The sequence below is a fragment of the Strix uralensis genome, chromosome 3, assembly GCF_047716275.1.
Source record: "Strix uralensis isolate ZFMK-TIS-50842 chromosome 3, bStrUra1, whole genome shotgun sequence".
NCBI classification, from domain to species: domain Eukaryota; kingdom Metazoa; phylum Chordata; class Aves; order Strigiformes; family Strigidae; genus Strix; species Strix uralensis.
The window spans coordinates 117,789,873-117,811,771 of record NC_133974.1 but is presented as its reverse complement, the minus strand read 5'-3'; the positions used below and the strand labels follow the sequence as shown (position 1 = coordinate 117,811,771).

At 49.2% G+C, this 21,899-nt stretch overlaps 2 protein-coding genes across 3 annotated transcripts in view; one reads left to right on the top strand and one right to left on the bottom strand.

Annotated features, from left to right (window-relative positions):
* PPP2R5D (protein phosphatase 2 regulatory subunit B'delta) overlaps positions 1-20,698 on the top strand; it is a 30,970-nt gene extending 10,272 nt beyond the window's left edge. For both annotated transcript variants that reach the window (XM_074864146.1, XM_074864145.1), the window contains exons 6-16: positions 1,388-1,480; positions 1,972-2,102; positions 2,506-2,565; positions 3,333-3,441; positions 4,311-4,364; positions 7,164-7,334; positions 9,329-9,456; positions 11,489-11,590; positions 16,697-16,769; positions 17,228-17,344; positions 17,715-20,698. In XM_074864146.1, the coding sequence (XP_074720247.1) occupies positions 1,388-1,480; positions 1,972-2,102; positions 2,506-2,565; positions 3,333-3,441; positions 4,311-4,364; positions 7,164-7,334; positions 9,329-9,456; positions 11,489-11,590; positions 16,697-16,769; positions 17,228-17,344; positions 17,715-17,852 (1,176 nt within the window). In that variant the 3' untranslated portion in view covers positions 17,853-20,698. The remainder of the gene's footprint in view (positions 1-1,387; positions 1,481-1,971; positions 2,103-2,505; positions 2,566-3,332; positions 3,442-4,310; positions 4,365-7,163; positions 7,335-9,328; positions 9,457-11,488; positions 11,591-16,696; positions 16,770-17,227; positions 17,345-17,714) is intronic.
* MEA1 (male-enhanced antigen 1) lies at positions 20,577-21,859 on the bottom strand. The gene is made up of 3 exons (XM_074864156.1): positions 21,574-21,859; positions 21,348-21,465; positions 20,577-21,268 (listed from the first exon to the last, which is right to left on the bottom strand). Exons 1-3 carry the CDS (start codon positions 21,832-21,834, stop codon positions 21,105-21,107), a joined length of 543 nt encoding a protein of 180 aa, XP_074720257.1. The 5' UTR covers positions 21,835-21,859; the 3' UTR covers positions 20,577-21,104.
* Positions 21,860-21,899: the final 40 nt, after the last annotated feature.

Below are 21,899 nucleotides of genomic sequence, written 5' to 3'. Positions count from 1 at the left end.
TGCTCCTTGGGAGGCACACGGAGGAAGATGACTGCGTGGTGCCAAAGCAAAGCCTGTGCTGGCACCTGCTGACGTGTCTCCTGTATGCTGGATGTAGCTCAGTTGTGTTAACGGGGAGCAAATGTTTGACCAGAAAAGATAGGGAACTGCAGTGGAGGAAGAGGGATCTTTTCATCAGACTGTGTGTCCTGGGAAACAGACTTTAAGACAAACTAGGTGAAGAGGGTTATGAAAGCAACAGTGAGCATGTTTTAGCAGAGCTCAGCAGTGGAAGTCAGGAGGTAAGCTTATGGGGGTCTCCCCAGGCACTTGCACAGGGACATGTCAAGCAAAGACAGAACAAGAGCCAGGCACTGCAGAATGAAGCAGAAAATATGGAGAGGAAGTAAAGTGCAGTTCTGCAGCAGTGGTTGACCACTTCTTACTGCTGCAGTTGACATAGGGATGTGAGTGTCAATAGAAATGGCGTGTCCTCAGCACCAGACTGCTACGAATGCTAGGAAGCATTTGTTTCTGAGCTAAATCAGCAGCAGCCAGCATGGATTTGTGGCAAGTGTGTGCTGAGATTTTTTGGTCATCACCTCAGTTTTCTCTATGCTGCTGTCCTTGGCAGCTGGGCCCTACCTGTGGATGGGTGACCCCATAGCTCTTTCAACTCCAGTCAGACCTTTGGGATGCACCAGTCTTGTTTGGCCTAGTGGCCCCTCGGAAGCGCTAGGCAGGGTCAGCCCTGGAATGGACTTGTCCCTCTAGGAGGACAGCAGGACCAGAAGTTGCTGAGGAGGACAGCAGGACCAGAAGTTGCTGTTTCAGCACTGGCAGCCTTCGTAAAGCAAGCTGCCCTTTGTTTTCCAAGTGGGACACAGCATGCAGCTTGCGTGGTTTAGTGGGGCCAAGCCAATCTGGAGTCAGTCCCCAGGAGGCAGAGGACACAACGTGTTTTCCTGGGGCCCATTTTATTTCTCTGCTTTTCTGTTTTTCCTTGGTGTGTCTCAAGGGCTTCCAATGAAGCCTGAGCCTTTGCCATCTCCTCTGGAGGTTTTGGTTCTCTGTAGAGACGTGGGCTGAAGGTGGGAGAAGAGTTTACCAGGTCTATAGTGTCTTCATCTGAGTTGGTTACTGTTGTGTTTGGTGGGACCTGAGGTGATGAGTTCTCATGCAGACTTGGGCAGTTATGTGCCCCTAGCGCCCTGCCCATCAGAGCAAGGGCAGCTGAGTTGATCCCTCTGGGTGGAGAAACACAGGTTGCTGTGTTTTCTGTGCTCCCATTCAGACTTTCGATCGTTTCCTGAAGTCCTTAAGGAGAAGGAAAACATTTAAAATCTGAAGTAAACACTGGTGAGAGGACAGGGGGGATTTCTAAGTGATCTCTCCTTCTCCCCCATAGCTGGTGTATGAGTTCTTCCTCCGGTTCCTGGAATCGCCTGACTTTCAACCAAACGTAGCCAAGAAATACATTGACCAGAAGTTTGTACTATCCGTAAGTAATCGTTGCCCCTCCCACTGCGCACCACCTTTATGGAGGACATGCAGCAGATTTTGGTGAAGGTGTTATGCAAACAGTCCAGCTTTGTCAGCAGGTGCTTGATGATGTGGGTTTTCTTTTTAACTTTGTCTTGTCCTGAATGAGCAGCTAGAATTCTCTGCAGGGAAAGAGTGTGTGTGAGCTGTAGTCCATGGAACTCTCCTCTCATTGGAGAGGTGCACTGGAAGCCTTGCAGGGGAAATCCAGGGACATGCAGCTTTGTAGAGTGTGCAGGCCATCACTGTGTTTCCAAAGACGAAAGAAGTGCTGATGGTTCCAGCTTGTGACTAGGAGACTGCACGTTTCAGGGAAGCAACCACTGTGCTCAGGGTGCTGAAGGCATCACTCAGCTGAAAACGCCACTTCTGCTGAGCAGGAGCAGTGCCCAGTGTTGCTGATGGCTTTGTCCAGACAGGCAGACACTGACTGAATTTCTCTCCCCACAGCTGCTGGATCTCTTTGACAGTGAAGACCCCAGAGAACGAGACTTCCTAAAGACTATTCTGCACAGGATCTACGGGAAGTTTCTGGGTCTGCGAGCATATGTGAGGCGGCAGATCAACAATATATTTTACAGGTGAGATGTTTCTTAGTGCCACTGGCCTAGTGAATGAGTGGGACAATCCAGTGAGATAACTTTGGGGTTCTAGGCTGTGATTCTCTCTGATCCAGACTGTGATTAGCTAAGTGACTCAGTTTTGTCACGCTACTTTGGTAGGGATAACATTCACCTGCGCTTAGGAGCACTGAAGGTGTGATAGCACTGTCTTCAGCACACATGGCAAATGTTGGGACCTGTGAACTTTAGCTGATCTGGGGACCATGAATTTATTTGCTTCTATCTCTTACACCTTACCTGGTTGTCTTGGAGTTCTGTTATTTGCTAGAAAACTCCCCGTCCCCAGGTTTTTTCCTTCCTTTTGCTTATCAAACTGTATCCAGCGTTTGGCTGTGATCTCTCATTCTTTTCTTCTCTTTAGGTTCATCTATGAAACAGAGCATCACAATGGGATTGCAGAGCTGCTGGAGATTCTGGGAAGGTAAGGGCACTTTTAGAAGTCCCAGAGAGCCCATAGTGAGTGAGACCTCCCAGTCCAGCGTGTTGTGAACTGGCAGTGCCTTCCTTCAGCAGTTCTTGCAGGAGCCACCTCTTCCAGAGGATCTCAGTCTGATGAAGCACACAGTGAAAGTACTCTCCAGCCTGCCAATAAATGCAGCAGTAGCCTTCTCCTACCAGATTCAGCTCCTGTTCTTTTGAGTCCAGTCACAGCAGACAGCAGACAGTCTTGCCTCAGCAGACAGTAAAAGAGAGGAGTTCCTCACAGCCCTGAGAAGCCTTAGCAGTGGGCAGTCCTCACCATGGCTTAAACTACCACAGAATCACAGAATCATCAAGGTTGGAAAAGACCTTGAAGATCATCTAGTCCAACCATTAAAACCCTTCTGTTTGCAGCCCTCTCTTATGCCACCACCCTCCTGTTCTGTAAAGTACAAGCCTTGAGGACTGGGCTGCCTCTGTGCTGGCCTTCCCCAGAGGTTCTGCTTAAGTGTGAGTGGGCTCAGTCTGGCACAGAACAGGACAGAACAGAGCCCAGGCCCCATCAGAGGCATTTCCCTGCTGTGCTTGCTGAGGAAACACTCTCACTGGGCGTGGTGTGCAGGTTAGGCCCCAGCGACCACACCACTTCTGGTGGTTGCTTTCTCAAGTGACTAATGAGAGCTAGGGAAAGCCACTGGCTCTTTTGAGGTGAGAGATACTGTATTTCTGTTGGGTAAAGATGTTAACGAGACTCTTGTTTCTTCTCAGTATAATCAATGGGTTTGCTTTACCTCTGAAGGAAGAGCACAAGATGTTCCTCATCAGAGTCTTATTACCACTGCACAAGGTGAAGTCTCTCAGTGTCTACCACCCACAGGTGAGAAGTGCTTCAAGTTCCCAGGGCAGAATGTGGTTCATGCAAAAGCCATTGTCCAGGTTTGCTTATAGCTATTCAGTGGGCTGCATTACTGTGTTGTACAAAGTTCTTGCTGTGAGATGTTTTGGGCTGCACCCTAGTCCCTTACTGCGGTGGTTTGTCCCAGCCTTGCAGTGCCTGGGCCTGTATGTATGCATGTGTGCTTTTTGCCACTGCCTGATAGGAGGGTATCCTGCCATTTCCTGATGACTTAATGCTATGGCCTGCTTTGCCTTTCTGTGCTGAAAGTTTGTGAAATATTGGGGCCCTGCTGAAACCAGAGAGGTAAAATTCTGAGCTGCAGTCATCAGCCTCTGTGTGTGGTGTGTCAGCTGTTAGTCACTGCTGAGATATGCAGAGAAATCAGTGTGCTAAGTGGTACAGAGATTAATTTCTTGCAATTCAGAATACATAATAGAAGAGTAGAGAAGATCAGGACTTGGGCTAGGAAGTGAAAAAGTATGGGTACTGAGCAGTGATGTCTGTTCTCCCAGCCTTATTTTTATGGGGCAGGGCTTTGTGATAGTTGGGTTTGTTCCTTCCCATGTGTGCAGCTGTGCTTGCATTTAAATGTATTAGCTGTGGGCTGCTCTAGGTGGCTCAGGTTTTATCCTTTATGCTGCACAAATGTCCTGAGCTCAGACCCTGCCTGCTTGGTCTTAGAGCCTTCACTTGCCATCAGAACTGGATTCATTTGGAGCTGCAACTATCTGCTCATCATACACATTGTGGAGGGCATAATGTGACTTCCAGCCTAGGGTGGTGGTGGCACTTTATTCTCAGGTACACATGGGGAAGCTCTAATCTTGCCATGTTTTTTTCTCCTACAGTTGGCGTACTGTGTTGTACAGTTCTTGGAGAAAGACAGCAGCTTGACAGAGCCAGTGAGTAACCTTGCTTAACCTCTGCGTGTCAGTCAAGTCCCAAAAAGCTTCATGGCTTCCTCAGAGTACATCAAGGGTGAAAAAAGGCTAAAGAGGCTGGGAGTCAACTGGATTGTTTACTGGGTTTGCCTGGTACTCTGTGGGCAGAAAGGGCCATGCTGCTCATGTTCAAGCCTTTAGTATTCTCTCCTGAAAGCTTCTGGAAAGTGGGCTATAGTCTTTCTTTGTCCTTCAGATCTTGATGTAGCAGAAGGAAGACTATACCAAGCTGTCCTTTCAGGGCAGAGCTTTCAGCTAGTGACAGATGCTGCAGAGACAAAACACATGGCCATCTAATATCCGATGGAACCAGCATAAGCTGGGGGGAGGGCCCTCAAATAGTAAGAGTTCACTCCAGACTGCTGGAGTTGGCTGAAAAACTGTAGGGATGAGGTTAGGAACCTGGGACCCAAAGGTCTACTTAGGCAAGCCCCTGTTCCCTGATGAAAGTATTCTCCTTCCTGCTCTAGCATCAGTTTGCTACCTCCATAGTGTTAAGTCATGTTGTAGATACATTTGCCTTTAGGATGTATTGCTGGGAAACAGCAGATTCTAAAACGTGCGAGCAGTGTAGATGGTATCTTACATATTCCAGTTACTGGCTCCGCAGACCTGCAGTGTTAACCAGGCTATATGCTGGCTTGGCAGAGGGTGCAAGCAGGAGACAAGTGTTTCTCCACCCACTGCAGGCCAGGAAATGTCTTCTACAGAGCTGAGCTGCACAGCCTCAAAACAGCAGATGGCCAAAGAACGCATGCTTGTGTCACTGTAGCAGGGAGCCCCAGAAAGTGTGAGCATTTTAATGAGTAATGCTAGCTGAGGTCGTTCTGTTCTCTGGCTGAAATGCGTGCATTCGTGGTGAGCCTGACTGTGCTCGGTGGAAGCTGGTCAGCTGTTGTCAGCTTTCTGGCTCCTCAGCTCTGACACTAGCAATGCTGAAGCAGACCTCCCAGCTTTTCCTTTAAATGTGGGTCCTCCATTTCCTGTGTTCCCAAAAGCCTGATCTGAAACAGACTGCATAAAGTAGCTTCCTGATCATACTGAATACTTCCTGTGGCTGACATCCAGCCCAACAGCCTCCTGCCAAAGCACTTACTGTAGGGTGAGGGAGAAGAGATAAGTAGAAATCTGTCAATATTTCCAGGATTCATTTTGTAGCTTATTCAAATAGCAAAGCTCCAAAGCTTGTCACTGCTTCCTGGGTAAGGGGTTAGTGGCCCCTAGATAAGAGACCCAGGTCTTGTTTGGTGCTTGTGAAAAGCAGTGGGATGACCCAATTTCATTACCTTCAGTGAGTGTTGCATTGGGTCTCAACCAGACATACCAAGGCCTTATTGCCACAGGTTGTGTCCTGTTGAAGCATCCTGCTTGTGAAGGTTTTGAACAGACTCCTGAGATGACTGGGGTTGTTGAAGTCTTGAAGAATTACAGGGCTTGTGAATCGGCAAGGCTCTGAATGCACTAAGAGACGGTGCCACCAGTGCTGGAAGGAGGCCAGGTCACTCGCTAGGTCCACACTCGCTTAGAGTGGGCCTCCCAGAAGCTTGCTCAGCAAGGCTTGACGTGGTAGTTCTTGCCTTAACAGCAGTCTGAATGACTGCCAGGTGAGCAAGGCCTTAGATGTGCTTAGTAATAGCAAAGACAGAGTTAACACACCTCGCACCACCTTAGCTGTAGGAGAAATTACATGTGAATCACTGAAGCTAATTCTTACCTGAATGGCAGACCTCAGTAATGACAAACACTGAGGATACCAAACTGTTGGCTTCTCAAGCCTTGAGTTGGTGGAAACATAATGCTCAGATGTTTCTAATCTTGCTGTTGTATTGCTCACTATCCCTCCACTGCTGTGAACTTCCTCTCGAGTGCTGGCTTCAGGCTCAGGTTGCTGAAGTACACACAGTTGAAAGAGCAACTCCGACTGCCAGTTGTGTGTGAATCTAGTTAGTGTTTCTGTAAATGCCATATCAATGGCTCCAACAGTGAGAAGGTCTGCAGGATCTTCGATCCTGCCTTTGACCGTGTCTAGAAGCAGATGGGCAGGGAAGGAAGTGATATTAAAAATAAATAAATAAAATCAAGTGGGATATAGCCTAGTATGTTCTTCCAGTATCTTGTAAGTAATAGTTTACTCAGCCAAAAGTTGCATCTGCATTGTTGTATTTAATTATCACCATTAGGTGTAGCCTCCATAAACTTGTCTACTCCTTTCTGGAGTCTGTTTAGACTTTGAGTCTCCACAAAGTCTTGCAGGAATGAGCTCCGTAATCCAATTACTTTTGTGTGAAATGGTACTTCCTTCTCCTTGTCCCAAACCCGTCCATTGCATTATTTATTGGGTGCTCCCCAGTGTTCAAGCTCTGCGGTGTATTGAATAATGATTCCTCAGTGACATTCTCCATAGCATTTCCAATTTATTAGTTGATCTTCCATGGTTGCTCTGCACCATCTGCCAGCTGCTGCCCACACTGGTTTGAACCTTCAGTGTTAAGCAGTGTTTGGGGAAAAAAAAGTGGTTCTAAGCTTTGTGCTTGTAGTACAGAATCATAGCAGCCTGGGTAGTGCTGCTGTCTTGTGTGTAACTTGGCAGAGTTTGGGCTTTTCTCTTCTTTCTTCCCTTGTAACACACCATGACTTTCTGAGAAAGTCTCTCCTGTGACTTCCTGCCCTCTGCTGATGTGAGAAGACCCTTAAAAATTTATTTTACAGCTGGGGTTAACGTTCAGCCTCTAACACTGTCTCTGTACCCTCCTCACTCAGGTGATTGTGGGCTTGCTGAAGTTCTGGCCGAAAACTCACAGTCCCAAGGAGGTGATGTTTTTAAATGAACTGGAGGAGATCCTGGACGTGATTGAGCCGTCTGAGTTTGTGAAAGTTATGGAGCCCTTGTTCAGGCAGTTGGCCAAGTGTGTCTCCAGCCCACACTTTCAGGTGGGTTGCAGCTTAGGGAGGATAGGGCACTGGCTTGTAACCCACTTGGTATGTGAGGGTGACACCACAGCTTTTGGGCTTGTCTTTGTGGAACAGTGGCACATGGAGGTGTGACCAGGGTGAGTATTGGGGTGACATGTGGTGGGAGGCGGTGAGAATCCTCACCACAACCACAGAGCAAGCTCATCCAAAGAGAAAACAAAGCAGATCAGTGGAGCCCCTCCTGCTGCACTGTGCTATTCAGCACCATGTATTGCAGCAGACTGGAGCTGGAGCAGGGGTGCTCTGCCACCTCCTGTTTTGGCTAGCAAACATAGAGGAGATCCATCAAGTGTTTGTGCAGACTCTTTTTATTATTCTGGTGTAGGTGGTGAAGAGTGAGGTATACTGAAAAAGTGATAAAGCCTGCTTCTTTCTTGTTCTCACTGAAGGGAAGCTGGCTGTAGTACCAGTCTAAAACAATCTCTGTGGCTGGTAGTCTTAAAAGGTTTAAAATGTCCAGGGTGGTAGGACCTGCTAGTAGCTCCTAGCAGATGTTCTTGGCTCGCTGGTTTAGGTTGCCATGAAGAGTGCCCAGGAAGAAAATAGCTTGCTGGTGAAACACGTGGCTGACCCAGGTATGGGTGGGGTGTTAGCAACATAGCCCTCCTCCAGAGTGAGTGTGACTGCACAGTGAGGCAGACTGGCTTCATTATGTCTTTTGGTACAGAGACATACAAAGTCATGAGTTTACAAGCCAAAAATAAGGTCAGTCTAGGTCACATGTGTATGTAAAAGATCAGTTTCCTAAAAGGACTAGGGGAGCCTGATGGAAACCAGCTGGACATGGTTTACTGGTGTGGCGATGGGAACAAAAGGAGTAACATGACCTTTGGACATGGAAGGAGCTACCATAGGGAACTAAGGAGTTTGAATAAAGTAGGGTAAAAGCTGAAGAAGAGGCATTCTGTACTTGATAGCAGCCCTCATCTGCTGCCAACTTTGAAAAACAAGACTGAAAAGCCTGAAGAAGGTGCAAACACTTTACAGTCTAAGAAAATTAACCCCAAAGGTGTCCCATACAATCAGGCTGAACAGTCTCTGTATCTGCAGCTTGTCTGAGAGCAAAAGTAGGAATTGACTTCTTGGTAAGTCTGAACACCTTGGTGGGGGAGAGTTTTCTCTGAGTGAATTGTGTGTTAATCTAGCAGACAAAGGCTTAAAAAGATCAAATAGCTGGAAACCAAAGCTAGGTAAGTGAACACGAGGCGAGTTTCACTTTGTTTACTCACGTGGAATGATATTTTAAGGGGATATAGCAAGTTCTCCATCTGAAATATAAAATTGAGAATGGATGTCTCTCTTCCTAGGTTTTTAAGCCATTCTCAAGCTAGCGCTAAATGTAGAAATTAGCCTGGTGATCTGCATTGCCCAGGTTTGTGGTTAAATATGAAGAATTGTGGTTGAATCTATCACTATGTGGAAACTTGTTAGACTTGTTTGTCTTGTTAGAGCAGGATGACTGCCCCAAGATTTTCCATATTTTCACCCTTACTAAATGAGGGGATGAATTGTGGGCCTGATGACAAGCATGCTCCAAAGCCCAAAGAGACTATATTGTGGGTAGGGCCAGGAAGGAATGGAGCTTTACAGAGGACATTTCTGAGGAAACAAAGGAGGCTTGGAGCTAGTCTGAGCTGGGACCTGGAGTAGATGACATTACTGTCCTCAAGTGTTGTGTAAAAGGTGCTGGAGTCATCCGTGTATCAAGAGTAGGCTTGCCTGGTCAAGAACATGAGGAAAGTGAAAAATATCTGGCAGAAGCTAAGGGAAAGAAGGCTGGGCAGCAGGGATGAATGGCCTTGTAGAAGTTGGTGAAAGTCAGCACTGCTGCCTGCTCTGTGGGGAAGCATTTGCTCCTCAGCTGGGTGGTGGCAGGCTCTAGTCTCAGCACTGCACAGTTTACCTGTGCACCACAGGTGTTACTCCAAGGATGGCTTTCTCTCCCACTGCAGGTGGCAGAGCGAGCACTGTACTATTGGAACAACGAATATATCATGAGCCTGATCAGCGATAACGCAGCCAAAATTCTCCCGATCATGTTTCCAGCGCTCTACAAGAACTCCAAGAGTCACTGGAACAAGTAGGTCTTTTCACATGCCCTGGCACTTGCTGTGCGTGCAAGATTGCTTGACCTATTAGAGATCTCGGGGCATGCTCCTACAGTGCAATGACGCATGGTGCTCAGTGACACTGGGTGCTGAGCCAGAGGGCTTGTTAGTAGTATCAGCATGGAAAAGTGCCACGGACCACAGTGGCCTGGTTCTTGAAAGGGGTCAGGCACGGGCAGTGACCCGCCTTGGGGCCACTGGGTCTACCCAGAGTTTGATACCTGCATATAAGTAATGCTGCTGGTCTCTTGGAGGTGTGCAGTAGGTTTTCCAGCTGACTTCTGGCCGCTTGTTAACTAATGATCACCCATATGCTCTCCATGACCAGAGGCCTTGGCTAGTGCAGTGCCTGACTCCTTGAGTACAGGAAGAATGGAGAAGGCAGAACTAACCAGGCAGATGTCCCATGTCAAATTATTGCCCACTGTGTCTGATTCCCTGAAACTAATCTGTTTTATGGTTCTCCCATTAACTAACTTCCTTTCTTCCGACTGCTTCGTCAGTTTATTCCTTACCTGATTAATTCAAGTTGTAAAATTCACTTCCTTTTAATGAATCAGCTAAAAATACTTGGTCCACAGCCAAGATCCTAAAACCTTCCCGCAAAAAACACAAGACAAAAAAAAAGTTATCTTCCCCTATTCTAGAGGGTGTAAAAAAGCAAAATAATTAATTCTAGGGAGGCTGGGTCATCCAGGGTTTAGGAGTATACTGTGGTAGCAAAGACAGGGTTGTGAGGTGGAACTTGTTTGCGGAGAGCTCCCCACTGGTCTGCTGCTTGACTGCTTCCTTCTCTTTGTTGTATCAGGAAGCGTGAACTTAAGCCACCAGTCAGGGGTGCTCTAAAGACTGAGGTAGACACAGACATGCAGACATGAATGCACACAAACACCCAGACGCACACACATGTGCACCAACAGGCAGATGCATGGGCACATACATGCATGCACGCACACGTGTGTGTGCAGATGTGCACAGACACACTGTCACTCAGTGTTACTGCCCCTCCTGATCAGAGTTCAGAAAAGGACGTTATGTTCTTGTCTGAAACCCTTCACCAGTTCTGTTTCCTTCTTGCACCAGTCAGGATTCATGATTCTGCTTTCTGTCTTCTTGTCTCCTTCCCAGTGGTATGGCAGAGGAAGTTCTGAAGGTGTTTTCCTCTTATTTTTCCTTGTCTTTGTTTTAGCACTAGCCACATCTTCTCAGGGCAGGTTGAGTACCTCAGATTCTTTTCTTCCTTCCCATAGCTCGTCTACTTCAACACTTTGTCAGACAGCCTGCATAAGTCCAGCAGGGCTGTAGCTCTCTTCCTTATTCCCTCTGTAGAGCTGGCAAGGCACAGAGCTCAATCTACTGAGTCTTTTGTCTTTTGCCTCTGGGGCAGGTATTTCCGAGACAGTTTCAATACTTGTTTTTATTCCCCAGGAGAGTCCTTGTTGCAGAGAGAGCTCACATACAGTGCAACCTATCCATAAATTGCAGACACATAAAGTCAGCTTTCTTCTGTGGTATTCTTTGTGCTGGTTCCCGTCTCTACAGGGCTGCTGAATGCCTGTGTTTTGGGCAGCTCAGTGACAAAGCTTATGACTGAATACTGGACAGCCCAATGCAAGGCGACCTGTGGGAGACACTAAAGCTAGGTTAGGTAAAGCCCCTTGAGAACAGCCCTGAGCAGATCCCTAGCATCCCTCCTTTCCAGTTTTTAACCACAAGAAATAAATGCATGAATGCATACTTTTGCACTCATTAGTCTGACCACAGTAGAGCAAACCTGTCCCAGTGGTTGTTGTCTTCTCTGTCTCTTTCTCCCTGTGCAATAGTCTGCTGTGTTTGTGGAGGGGGTTTTCCCATGCTACAAGCTGGGACTGTCTTTTGTCACATTGCTGTAGTACTTGAATTGCTGCTGCTGTTAGCTCTTGTCTGTGCTGCTGGTGCTAACTCAGGGCTGAGAACCTGGAGGATACCATCATGACTTGTTCTCCTTTCCTCATTTCTTTGCAGGACAATCCATGGGCTGATCTACAATGCACTGAAGCTCTTCATGGAGATGAACCAAAAGCTTTTTGATGACTGCACGCAGCAATATAAGGCAGAGAAGCAGAAGTGAGTAAGAGGTTCTTGCCAAGTAACTTGAGCTCATCCTGGATTCTTCTTGGGGTACAGTAATAGATGGTAGATGCCAGTAGGGAGAGGGAAAGTAGAAAGGTGGTGCAAATCATTTTGTCAAAAAGTAGGATTCCTCAGCAATAACTGCGCAGGGATGAGAAGAGTTAAAATGTGTGCCCTGATAAAAATCTTTTCAGTTGTGCTGAAGCAGGTAGCTTGGAAAAGAGTGACGGAGTTTGCTGGGTCATGAGGAAATAAATTGCAATGTAGAGGATACTCTGCTTTGTAGAGACACTTATGCTCTGCCTTGGAAATATTTACCAGATTGTGTATCTCTTAGTGACACCAGTGGAATCCTGCTGCTTTAGAAAGACTTTTCTGAACAGCTCTGCTGCAGTGGGCATAATGCATCTTTCATGCCACAGGACGCTTTCAATTTTTCAGTAATAAAGATGGAATAATACCTGGAATTTCAAAGAGCAGTTGGTGGAGATAAAATCTGAGCTCAGGAAGTATTTGTGCCATGATGCTGTAAAGCGGAAAAAACTCTGCTTTTTCTGCTTCCTTTGTGCTGGTTTTGGTGCTTGTATGACTTGCCTTGATGAGCTGAGTCAGTTCAGTAAGCTAGAAGGAAACTTTTTTTTTTTTTTTCCCCTGGGTCTGTTTTCTGCTGGCTTAGTGACATAAAATAGTGCTTCTTATTCCTGGATGAGCCAGGGCTACCACAAGGGTGATGGTGGGGAGAGCAGTGCTAACCCTTGCTGGCAGTGGGGAATTCTGGGATACATTTAGTTGTTTTGTCAAATAGTAATAAATAACAAAGTTGAGATATGAATCGGAGCTTGGGGATGGGTAACCTGCATATGGAGAAATTAAGGTTTTGTTAACATCTAAATTGGGAACAAGCAAGATTTTTTGGTTTTCGCCATTCTAGGCATTTGTGAAGCCCACAAATGTCTGCACATATATTTTAAGTCACAGTGACAGCACATTTACTGTGAGATCTACCTGGTGTTTCCATCAGTTTTTTCTACCTGTTTAGCTTCTACCCATGCTGACCTGGTGAGGGTGATGGTTCCCAGCATTGGTGTGTGGCTGATGGAGGATTGTTCTGGAAAAGGTCATCAAAGCAGCTCAGAGCTGTCCAAGAAATGAATGGGTAGAGCTGCACTGTTCTCTCCTCCCATTAAGATGATTTTTTTTTCTCTAGTGCCTCTCTGCTTAATTATGCTTCAGAAAACCTTGTTGTGGGTTTTTATCAAGGATATACCTTTTGCTCTCCTAGATAACCAAATTTGGTAAAATGTCAATTGAAAGCTTCGTGGGAGGGATGTAAAAATGTCTTTTAGCAGCTGAATCTAAGATGAGTTTACCTACAGTGAGCGTGATACAATTCCTTAGCTAAGTGGAATTTCCCTGCCACAGGGGCCCAGCTAAGGAGGCTTTTCTGGGTGAAAACAAGAAGGCTGAAACATGAAGGTGAAAACATGAAAACAGAACTCTGCTGTTGCTAACACAGCTTTAGCAGCTGTTCCTGGCTTGAGAAGTGTGAAAAGGCCCCCCTCTGCAGGGATGCTAGAGCTGGGAGAGAATGTTGTGAAAGGTGTGTAGGGACAGGCTGGGAAACAACTAGAAAGGGAAATGGGTGGCAGAAGGGAATGGGGTAGGATAGCAGGCTGGGGGGGAAGAGCAGCTTGTCTGGGCAAGGAAGTAGAAGAGAGGTAGAGAATTTGGGCAGAGGTACATTGAAGAGGTGGGGGTGGTAGTGTTATTCTTAATGTCAACAAATAATAGGAATGAGATAGGTAAAGAGAACAAATTAGAGGAGGAGAAGTGAGATCGGGGTTTGTTGGGCAAGGGGTCTGGGACTGGACAGGACGTAGGACAATTGTGGGGGAAAAGAGCATGCACTTGGGAAGATGGATTAGAAACTGGGTTTACTAGAGCAGTATGTCTGAGTTCTTTGCTTGAGTCCATTGTGAAAATGTCATCTTTTCCCTCCATGTCTTCAAAATATCCAAGAAATATAAGCAAATCCATGTGCACTTAACACTGTGGCTGCATGTTCTGGAGTGTAATAGAATTAAGTCACTGCTGAAATGAACGGGGTTAGAAAGAGCATGTTTCACAGGCAGGAGAAAGTGTTGTTTAGTGGTGTCTGCCCAGTGGAATGAGACCGTTTCATAGCTGAAGAGTCTGCCTCAGAGTTTGGGGTGCCATTCCTGCACTTCCCCTACCTGCCCTTCTTTCCGCAGAATGCTGCGACCTGTTCTGGTAAGCAGCAGGTCCTGTTGCCTCCCTTCCAGTGGAGAAGACGTGCTGCATCTGCAGCTCATTTTTGCTGCCCTCCTGGCAGAGCTGACTGCAGGCCATGCATGTTGGTGGACAGTGATGTGGCATTGCAGTCAATTGCCATTTTCTTTTCAAACACAGAGACTTAAACTGAGTAGAAATAGTACTTTTCTTCCTAATAAAAACCTGTAAGGCTGTGATGTCAAGTGCCTCCAGAGTAAAGCAGCATGCCGAAGGCTGCCTGTGGGAATGCTGGCTGAATCACAGTAATGCAGGATTGACCTTTAACTGTGCGATGCCTTGCTTTTTCCACAGGACCTCAGCCTTATTCAGTGAGACTGACAAGTTTAAAATGCTGCAGCTTCTTTAGCATAGACAGAAAAAGGAAGAGAGACCTGGGAAGTCTTTTCCCAATGAGCTGCTAGAGACCCTGTGGTATGAACTAGAAAACAGCACGTGTGGGAAGGACTGCACGTGCAAACAAAGCCAGTAAATGTGAAACAGTGGAAAGGAGAGAGCTTGTAGGTAGACAATTAGGCTGCAACCAGATGTTGAGAGGCCTGCTCAGAAAAGGCTTAGCCATGTTTTTAATTAGTTACCATGCCTACAAGAGACATGGCAGCTCAGGCCTGTCATTGCTTCACCCCTGGCTGTGCAGCTGCAACCAAGGCTGGTCGTGGAGGGACAGACTCTCCCTGGGACTTGTGGGGAGGATCTCTACTGTTCAGTGCAGATGGACTGACTGCACCTTACTAATCTCCCCAGACATCTTGAAGCTGTTTGAATTACCAGAACCCTGCAGAAAACAGTGGGGAGGCTGGGACAGATAGATAGTGTCTTGTCCTGAATGTGCTCTTTTGTAAAAGTGCAAGAACCTTGAACACTGCCTTTCAAGAAGCATGGTGTCAGCATGCCCTGGTGCCACCCTGACACCTCTCTGGTAGCAGCTACCTTGCCTCCTCCTGTGTAGGCCACAGCAGCGGGAAGAAGATACCTCCCTTCTTTTCCAGATGTCCTGCCAGTGGCTTTCTCATACTGCTAGTAATGGGGTCAGGAATGAAGGGAGCTGATGAGGTGCACATCACCTAGAAAGCAGGGCTAGGGGGAGCACTATCCTGTGAGGCATTGCTGTTTAAAAAGGTAGGATTCTCCAAAGACTCACATGGATGAGTGACACTTTCCGATAAACTGCAATGGAAATGTCTTAGTGTAGGAGGTAGGGCCAGGCTGATTGATGAGGTTGGGAGAAAGCTTCCCCTATAGAGGCATGTTGGACAGCTATACTACTACAGTTAAGTCAACGCGGCATCAAAACAAAGACAAAACTTTGTTTCATTCTTTGAAAATACTTGTTTTGCTGAAAAGAGTGATCACAGGTGTAAAGCTTTTCAGATTTTTAGAAGCACTGCTCTTAGTCAGACCAGGTATTCTCTTTGTAAGGTGGTCTTTTGCAGTATCAGCTGAGCACATGACAGGTAAACTGGTGGACCTTGAAGTGTGATGAGGAATGGATGGCTTCCCCAATGCTGTTCAGACTGCTTTGCTGATCTGGAAGGAAAGAACTGGTGCTACAGATGCATGGAGCTGAATGACTGCTTGAGTGCCCTTGGCTCACTGTGTACCAGGCCAGTAATGTGATCTAGTCCAGCCAAACAAAATGAGCTTTGTTAAACCCTTACATGGCGTGGCAGTAGCATTGCTTTGGAGGGGCAGTGGCCTTCACAACGTGAGGGTCTTTGTGGACAGACATATTGGTCTACATTTCCAATGGCAAGATTGTAGTAATACGTATGCTTCTGTTTACCAGACATTAAAAAGGATTCTGGAGAAACTGGGGTTGAGGCAGGAAGGAGTTAGGGAAGATCAGTGCTAACTCCTGGTCACAGTCCCCTGCAGAGATCTCGGGAGTTCTGTCAAAAAATGAGGTGTGGGTTATTTATTTGGGGTTTAGTTTTTTTGGTTGATTTTTTTTTTTTTTGACCCTATGTTCTCTGATGGAGTAGTCTGCTGCTTGAATGCTTGACAGCTTCGTTCTCATTTTAGCCTCCTTTCTTACATATATTTCAAGAGTGTGAGGTGATTACAGAGTATAAGAACTTCCTTAGCATGGATAGATAGGGCACTAAAGAGACCAGTAGCTGTGATGAAAGCCAGATAGTTAAAATCAGAAATAAAGCAGAGATTTTAGTGCAGATGTTTAAAATGTAGAAGAGAATAACAAGGAGTGGTGGATGCTCACCTCTGTTTGCAGGGAACGTTCACTGCCCTGGGATTTACAGGTAGCCCAGTTGAACGGTCACTTAAGGTCTGTGCCAAAATCTGTGCCAAGTTCAAGAGCTGTGCCTGGGGGTTTGGGCAGCTCTCTGGTGTGTTATGGCCAGAGAGAGAGGGAACTGCGGGCAGTTGAGCCCCAGCTCTATTGGAAATGGCAGTTTGTCCCTCTGCATCTATGGGGCACCAGGAAACTGTGTGTTTGACATCCAAACGGGTGTCATTGCTTTACTCCAGAAACCAGTTGCTCTGGTCCACTCCTGCAGCACAAAGCCAGGGAAAACGTACCCGTGCGGCCCACTGCTGCCACCCTGTGCTCTGAGGTGAGCAAGGAGTGTGCCTGCCTACCCCTTGCTAGCTGCAGTGTGTCCCCTCTTCTTGCCACATCTCACCTGTAGATAGAGTTAGTGCTCTCTGAAGGACAGAGCAGCTCTTCCCCTCACCTGCACTTTTCTGCTGTCTCTTGCTTTTGTCTTCCTATGAGCAAAAGCTGCGCTTTCCCCAGGAGTTCACACTTTCTCTCTCTCTCTCTCTCTGCAGGGGAAGGTTCAGGATGAAGGAACGAGAAGAAATGTGGCAGAAAATAGAAGAGCTGGCCCGACTGAACCCCCAGGTGAGTAACAGCAGGAACTAGGATGAATGAGACAAGAACATGCTGGGGGTCTTGACCTGCTTCCTCAGCTCCTGAGACCGGGCTCTAGCACTTGATCTGAGTTCTGTGCACACAGCTTCAGCAGTGGTCTGTCCCTCCCAAAACCCAGTGTCTTGGGAGTGCTGGCAGCGTTCTACCAGCCTGGCCCTCTGTAGCACTGACCTCTTAAGTAACGCCATATAGAGAGCATGTACGTGTTTATGGACTCTTCTCTCAGCTGTGGCTTCACATGCCGTGTGCTGTGGCTCAGAGGGTGCAGGTAGGAATGGGTAGGAGAAGAGGTCTGTGTACCTACTGCTACCTTTGTGGGCGCTAGAGAGAGCGGCTGGAAGAAGTGCAACGTGCTGTGTCAGGATGCTGGGGGAGAGGCTTGGTGTTGGATGGCATGCTGACTCTCCAGCTGTCTCTGTTGTCTGCAGTACCCCATGTATTATGCACCTCCACCGTTGCCTCCTGTCTGCTGTATGGAAACGGAGACTCCAACTGCGGAGGATATACAGCTACTGAAGAAAACAGTGGAGACAGAGGCTGTGCAGGTGTGTAGGTGATGGGTCCTTCCACAATTACTCCCAGACCAGCCAGGACGTCAGCATAGTCAGGCCAGGGTACAGCAGCTAGAACTGTCTCTTTCCAAGTGTTCTAGGGTAAATGCCCCTACTTTCACCCCTGATCATTAGAGATCAACCTGTAGTCTGAAGAGTGGAGTTTATCTAACCTTCCCACTCTGGAAAAAGTGCAAGTGGGACTTTTCTGTGTCCTTTTGGTCTGTGTTTGGCTCTCAGCCTGTTCCGCAGCATGCTGCAGTGTCATCCAGCATATCCTAGAGCAGTTGGAGTCAGAGAATGGGGAGGCTCAAGGGATGGAGGGGTTTGCTACTGATCCCTGACTCCTTTGGTTTGTCTGTAGATGCTGAAAGACATTAAGAAAGAGAAAGTTTTGCTGCGCCGGAAATCTGAGCTTCCTCAGGATGTCTACACTATAAAAGCCCTGGAGGCCCACAAGAGAGCAGAAGAGTTTCTCACCTCAAGCCAGGAGGCTCTCTGACTGGGCTCAGGAGCTGGCCCGGGAAGCTCTGCCCCATCCCTTTCCCCCAGGGGTCATGGAAATGCACTTGGTTCTCATGTATAAATAAGGAATGAACATGGTGAGCTGTGCCTGTCCTCCACTCCATCCACATCCCTCCAGGGTAGATCTGGTTTTACGTTATAACTTGTATCTCACCACTGTCGTGTCCTCCTCCTTTTCCTCCTTCCTCCTGCTTTTCCACCTTGGGTGTGCGTGCGTGAAGGGAGCCTGCCTGACCTGTGATTGTATCAGCCCAGGCAGGACTCGCTTCATTTACAGCTGCCGCCTGGTTCTTGCGTTGGCTGGGAGGCAGAGCCTTGCTGCCCTGCAACACAGGCTCTGTGTTGGCCAGAGACTGCAGCGCGTGGCTCAGCATGCTGCTACAAGCCCCAAGTGCCCATCTCCACCATGCCTGCCCCTGTGCTGCTTGAGCAGCCAAGCCCTGCAGTGATCAGAGGTCAGGCTGAGCTCGGGGCAGGAGTGTGCGGCAGAGTTTGTGGGGGCTCTTCTGCCTCTCCGCCCTGCCTTGGGATGCAGCTCTGTAGCTGGAGGGTCTCACGTACAGTAGAGGAGATGTTCGCTTCCACCTTTCTTTTGCTTCAAGTCCCTTGTTCTGTTCCCCTGTCAGTGGAGTGGGGGTTCAGTGCTTCACCACCCCCAGTAAAGCTGGGTGCAAGCACTACATACTATTGCAGCCCTCCCTTTAGAGCATCCTTAGAAGCTCTCATGTGGGAAAGTGAATTCCTTCAGCTGTTTGTGTTGGTCCGTGCTGACTCGTCTCCATCCTGGTGTCTGGGATTAATCGTGGGCCCAGAATTAACTTCCCGCTTTGTAGCAGGTGTCAGCCACTGACTTCTGCTTTCTTCCTCTACCTGCTCAATTAAAATACTCCTGCAGCTCTCCCTTTGTCACTGTATCCCATCCTTAGCTCTGCAGTGGCCAGGGTTTCTAGGAAGCTTGTGCTGCTAAAGTAATTTCTGCAAACTAGTGGAAGCAATGGATACATGTTACGGGGCCAGGCTGAGTTTCCGAGTATTCAGTTGTCTCCTCTTTATGATCAATGGCTAGGTGCTACTGCTGAATTGCTTCTGTGGGTGCTCTGAGCAAAGTTCGCATCGCCCTGTTACTTTGGCACCTGCTGTGGCCTGAGGCCCTTGTTAGTTATCATATGGTGCATCAGGGACTTTTGCTAATTTAGCATTTAGATCGCACTTGCTGATAGCGTGGGGGATTGCACAGCACTTGGGTGCTACTATGGTCCAGCTCTCTCCCCTGTCTTTTGTGGTGCAGATTCAGTGCCAGGCCAAGGTGCCACCTCAGAGAGGCTGGCTTGTGATAGAAAAGGGAGTCTTCCTCGCTTTTCACCTGCTGCGCTTGCTTTCTTGACACATAAGCTTAAGTGGGTTTGCAATAGTGCAGGGAGCTTATGGGGTCGGTGCTACTCTGACGCTGCTTTGCAGCATCGTGGGATGTTGCAGAAGGTCCTGGTGTATCTGCTTGTCCTCACCAGTAAACCATTCCCAGATCAGAGGTTCATCCCCTCTAATCTTACTGCTGGTGTGCAGCACATCTTTCCTCCAACCCAAACTAAGCTGTTTTTTCTGTGTGTATCCTGTACCCCCTGCCCTGTTCAGCTGTCTTTCAGTTCAGCCCTCATTAGGCATGCCACCATCTCTTAGGAGCAGCTGGCAAGCATGAGTTATGTGCAAGATCACCTACAGTCACACAGGACCCCACCTCCCCTCTGCTTCATGCAATGGGCCAGTTCATCAGGAGACTTACGAAACACCTCAGGGAGGTTATTGCATATTTTGAACATTAGTCCGAGCTCATGGTCAGCTGCCAATCAATTACCTCACGCCTGGCACAGCATATAGACATGCACTGGGTGATGCCGAATGGTGCACAGGAGCAGCAGGCGTCTCAGGGCACAGCGGAGACGAGGACTGCCGCGCACCACCCGCAGCAGGGCTCGGCCTGGGGAGGATGTTTCTTCCTGTTGCAGTACAGGCTTTCCAACTTGTCCACTTAGCGTTGCGTTATAAGCTGACACCTCATTTTTGGAGTGCTACAGCATGCGTCTGCCCTCACTTGAGCCTGCTTGCTGCGAGGCAGGGGCTGGCTGCCTTTCCCTGCTGCGGGCTGTTCTGCCTGCAGAAGGAACAGACTTCTGGTGCACAGAGGCTGTCACCGTCCTGCAGATGGTCTGTCTCTGCTGGCAGTCCCCGAGCATGGCCAGAGGAATGCTGCCGGGGTCGCGCCGTGAGCAGGGGCAGGGCTGTAATGCATCATGACTACATGCTGTACAGCTTCGATGTTCTCATAGCTTTGTGTGTCTTGTTCTGGGTCAGGGAACTTAGGCTTAGTACCTTCACATTGCCATTAGTTTGCTGCCTATTCATTCCAGTGTCCTGGACATCTAAGAAGGGGACCATGTCAGAAAGGGGGGAGTGTGTCCACCCTCTCTGCCACATGTACTGCTCATACGCAGACCTGCATCTGCCACGCTACAGCTGCCCCTCGCTCAACACTTGGTTTCTAGCGTTAGTGCTGCTCATTTCTGCCTATGCCTTTCCCCACATCAGCCAAATGGACAGAACTGGAGCTGCTTCTTCCACTTCACCTGGCTCCCTTCTCCCAAGGGAACAAGCAAAACTAACTACTGCATTCACCCCCTGGACACAAGTATTAAGCTGCTTACAGTTCATATGTACATATGGTGTACTTTATTTTCAGTAGAGCATTACATAGTATGAAAGTGTTGGATTTTGTACAGATGTCCCTGTATGTACAGAACTAAATAAAACCAATCTCTTGGAAAGACACACTGGGCTCCACCTCTGATATTCCAACACACAACCCCTGTGCTAGGAGGAGGGGCCCTAGCATGGAGAGGGACATCTCCAGCACCGACAGCATGGGGACAAATCCAGTGTTTGTCCCAAGGGAATCTGGGCAAAGCTGGCCAAGACCCCTCCCTCCAGTATGGAAACCAGCTGGGATCCTCAGAGGCAGAGGAAGCCAACACATGGACATCACAGCAACTTACGCACCAGCCAGAACCAGGAAAGAGGAGCAGGAAGGGAAGCTGGACAATGTCAGTGGGAGAAACTGGAAGGTCGACGCTGGCAAGTCCCGTCACCGCCCGGCTCCAAGGCAGCACGCGCCCGGCTCGCCTTGTGCGGTCGAGGGAGAGCCGGGGTTAGCGCCCCCCGTGCCGCGGCCTGGCCCTCACTTCCACTCGGGCCTGGGGCCGCTGAGGCTCTGCCGGGCCTGCAGCGTGCGCTGCACCACGTCCTTCCACTGGTCCTCCGAGATCTGGGTGGCCCAGGCCGGGATGCCCAGGGTGGGAAGCTTCACGCTAGCCATCGTCCTCTTCACCAGCTCCACGTGCTCTGGGAACAGAGAGGGGGTGAGACCGTGGCCGAGCCCCGTGCGGGGCAGCCGGGAGGGCCCCCTTGGAGACGCCGTTACCTGCGTCCATGGGGATGGAGCTGCGACTGCTCTGCGCCGCGGCGCCCTCCGCCGCCGCCGCCTCCTCCTCCTCCTCCTCGCTGTCTGCCGGCGGGTCGGGCAGGTGCAGCCTCAGCATCTGGAAAGAAAGGCGGGCAGCGGGGGTCGGGCCCGTCCCCCCGCCCGCGGGACCGCGCCGCCCCGCCGCCGGGTCTCCTCCACCCCCGGGGGAGGCGCCGGGCGGTACCTGCAGCCGCTCCTGCAGGCCGGGGCCCGCCTCGGTGCAGCCCGCCGGGGCGGCGGCGGCGGGGCCCGCCTCGCCGGGGCCCTGCTCCGGCTCCTGGCTCAGCGGCTGGTACAAGTACCCCCCGCCGCCGCCTTCCTCCTCCTCCTCCTCCTCTTCCTCTTCTTCGTCACCGCTCCAGCCCGCCGCGCCGTCGGGGGCCTCCGGCGGCCCCGGCTCCTCAGGACAGACCCGCTCCGGCCCCATGCTCCGCACCACCGCCATCCGCCGGGCGCGGCGCCGCGGGGAGGCCCCGCCGCCGCACGGAAACGCCGCTGCCGCGGGGCGCT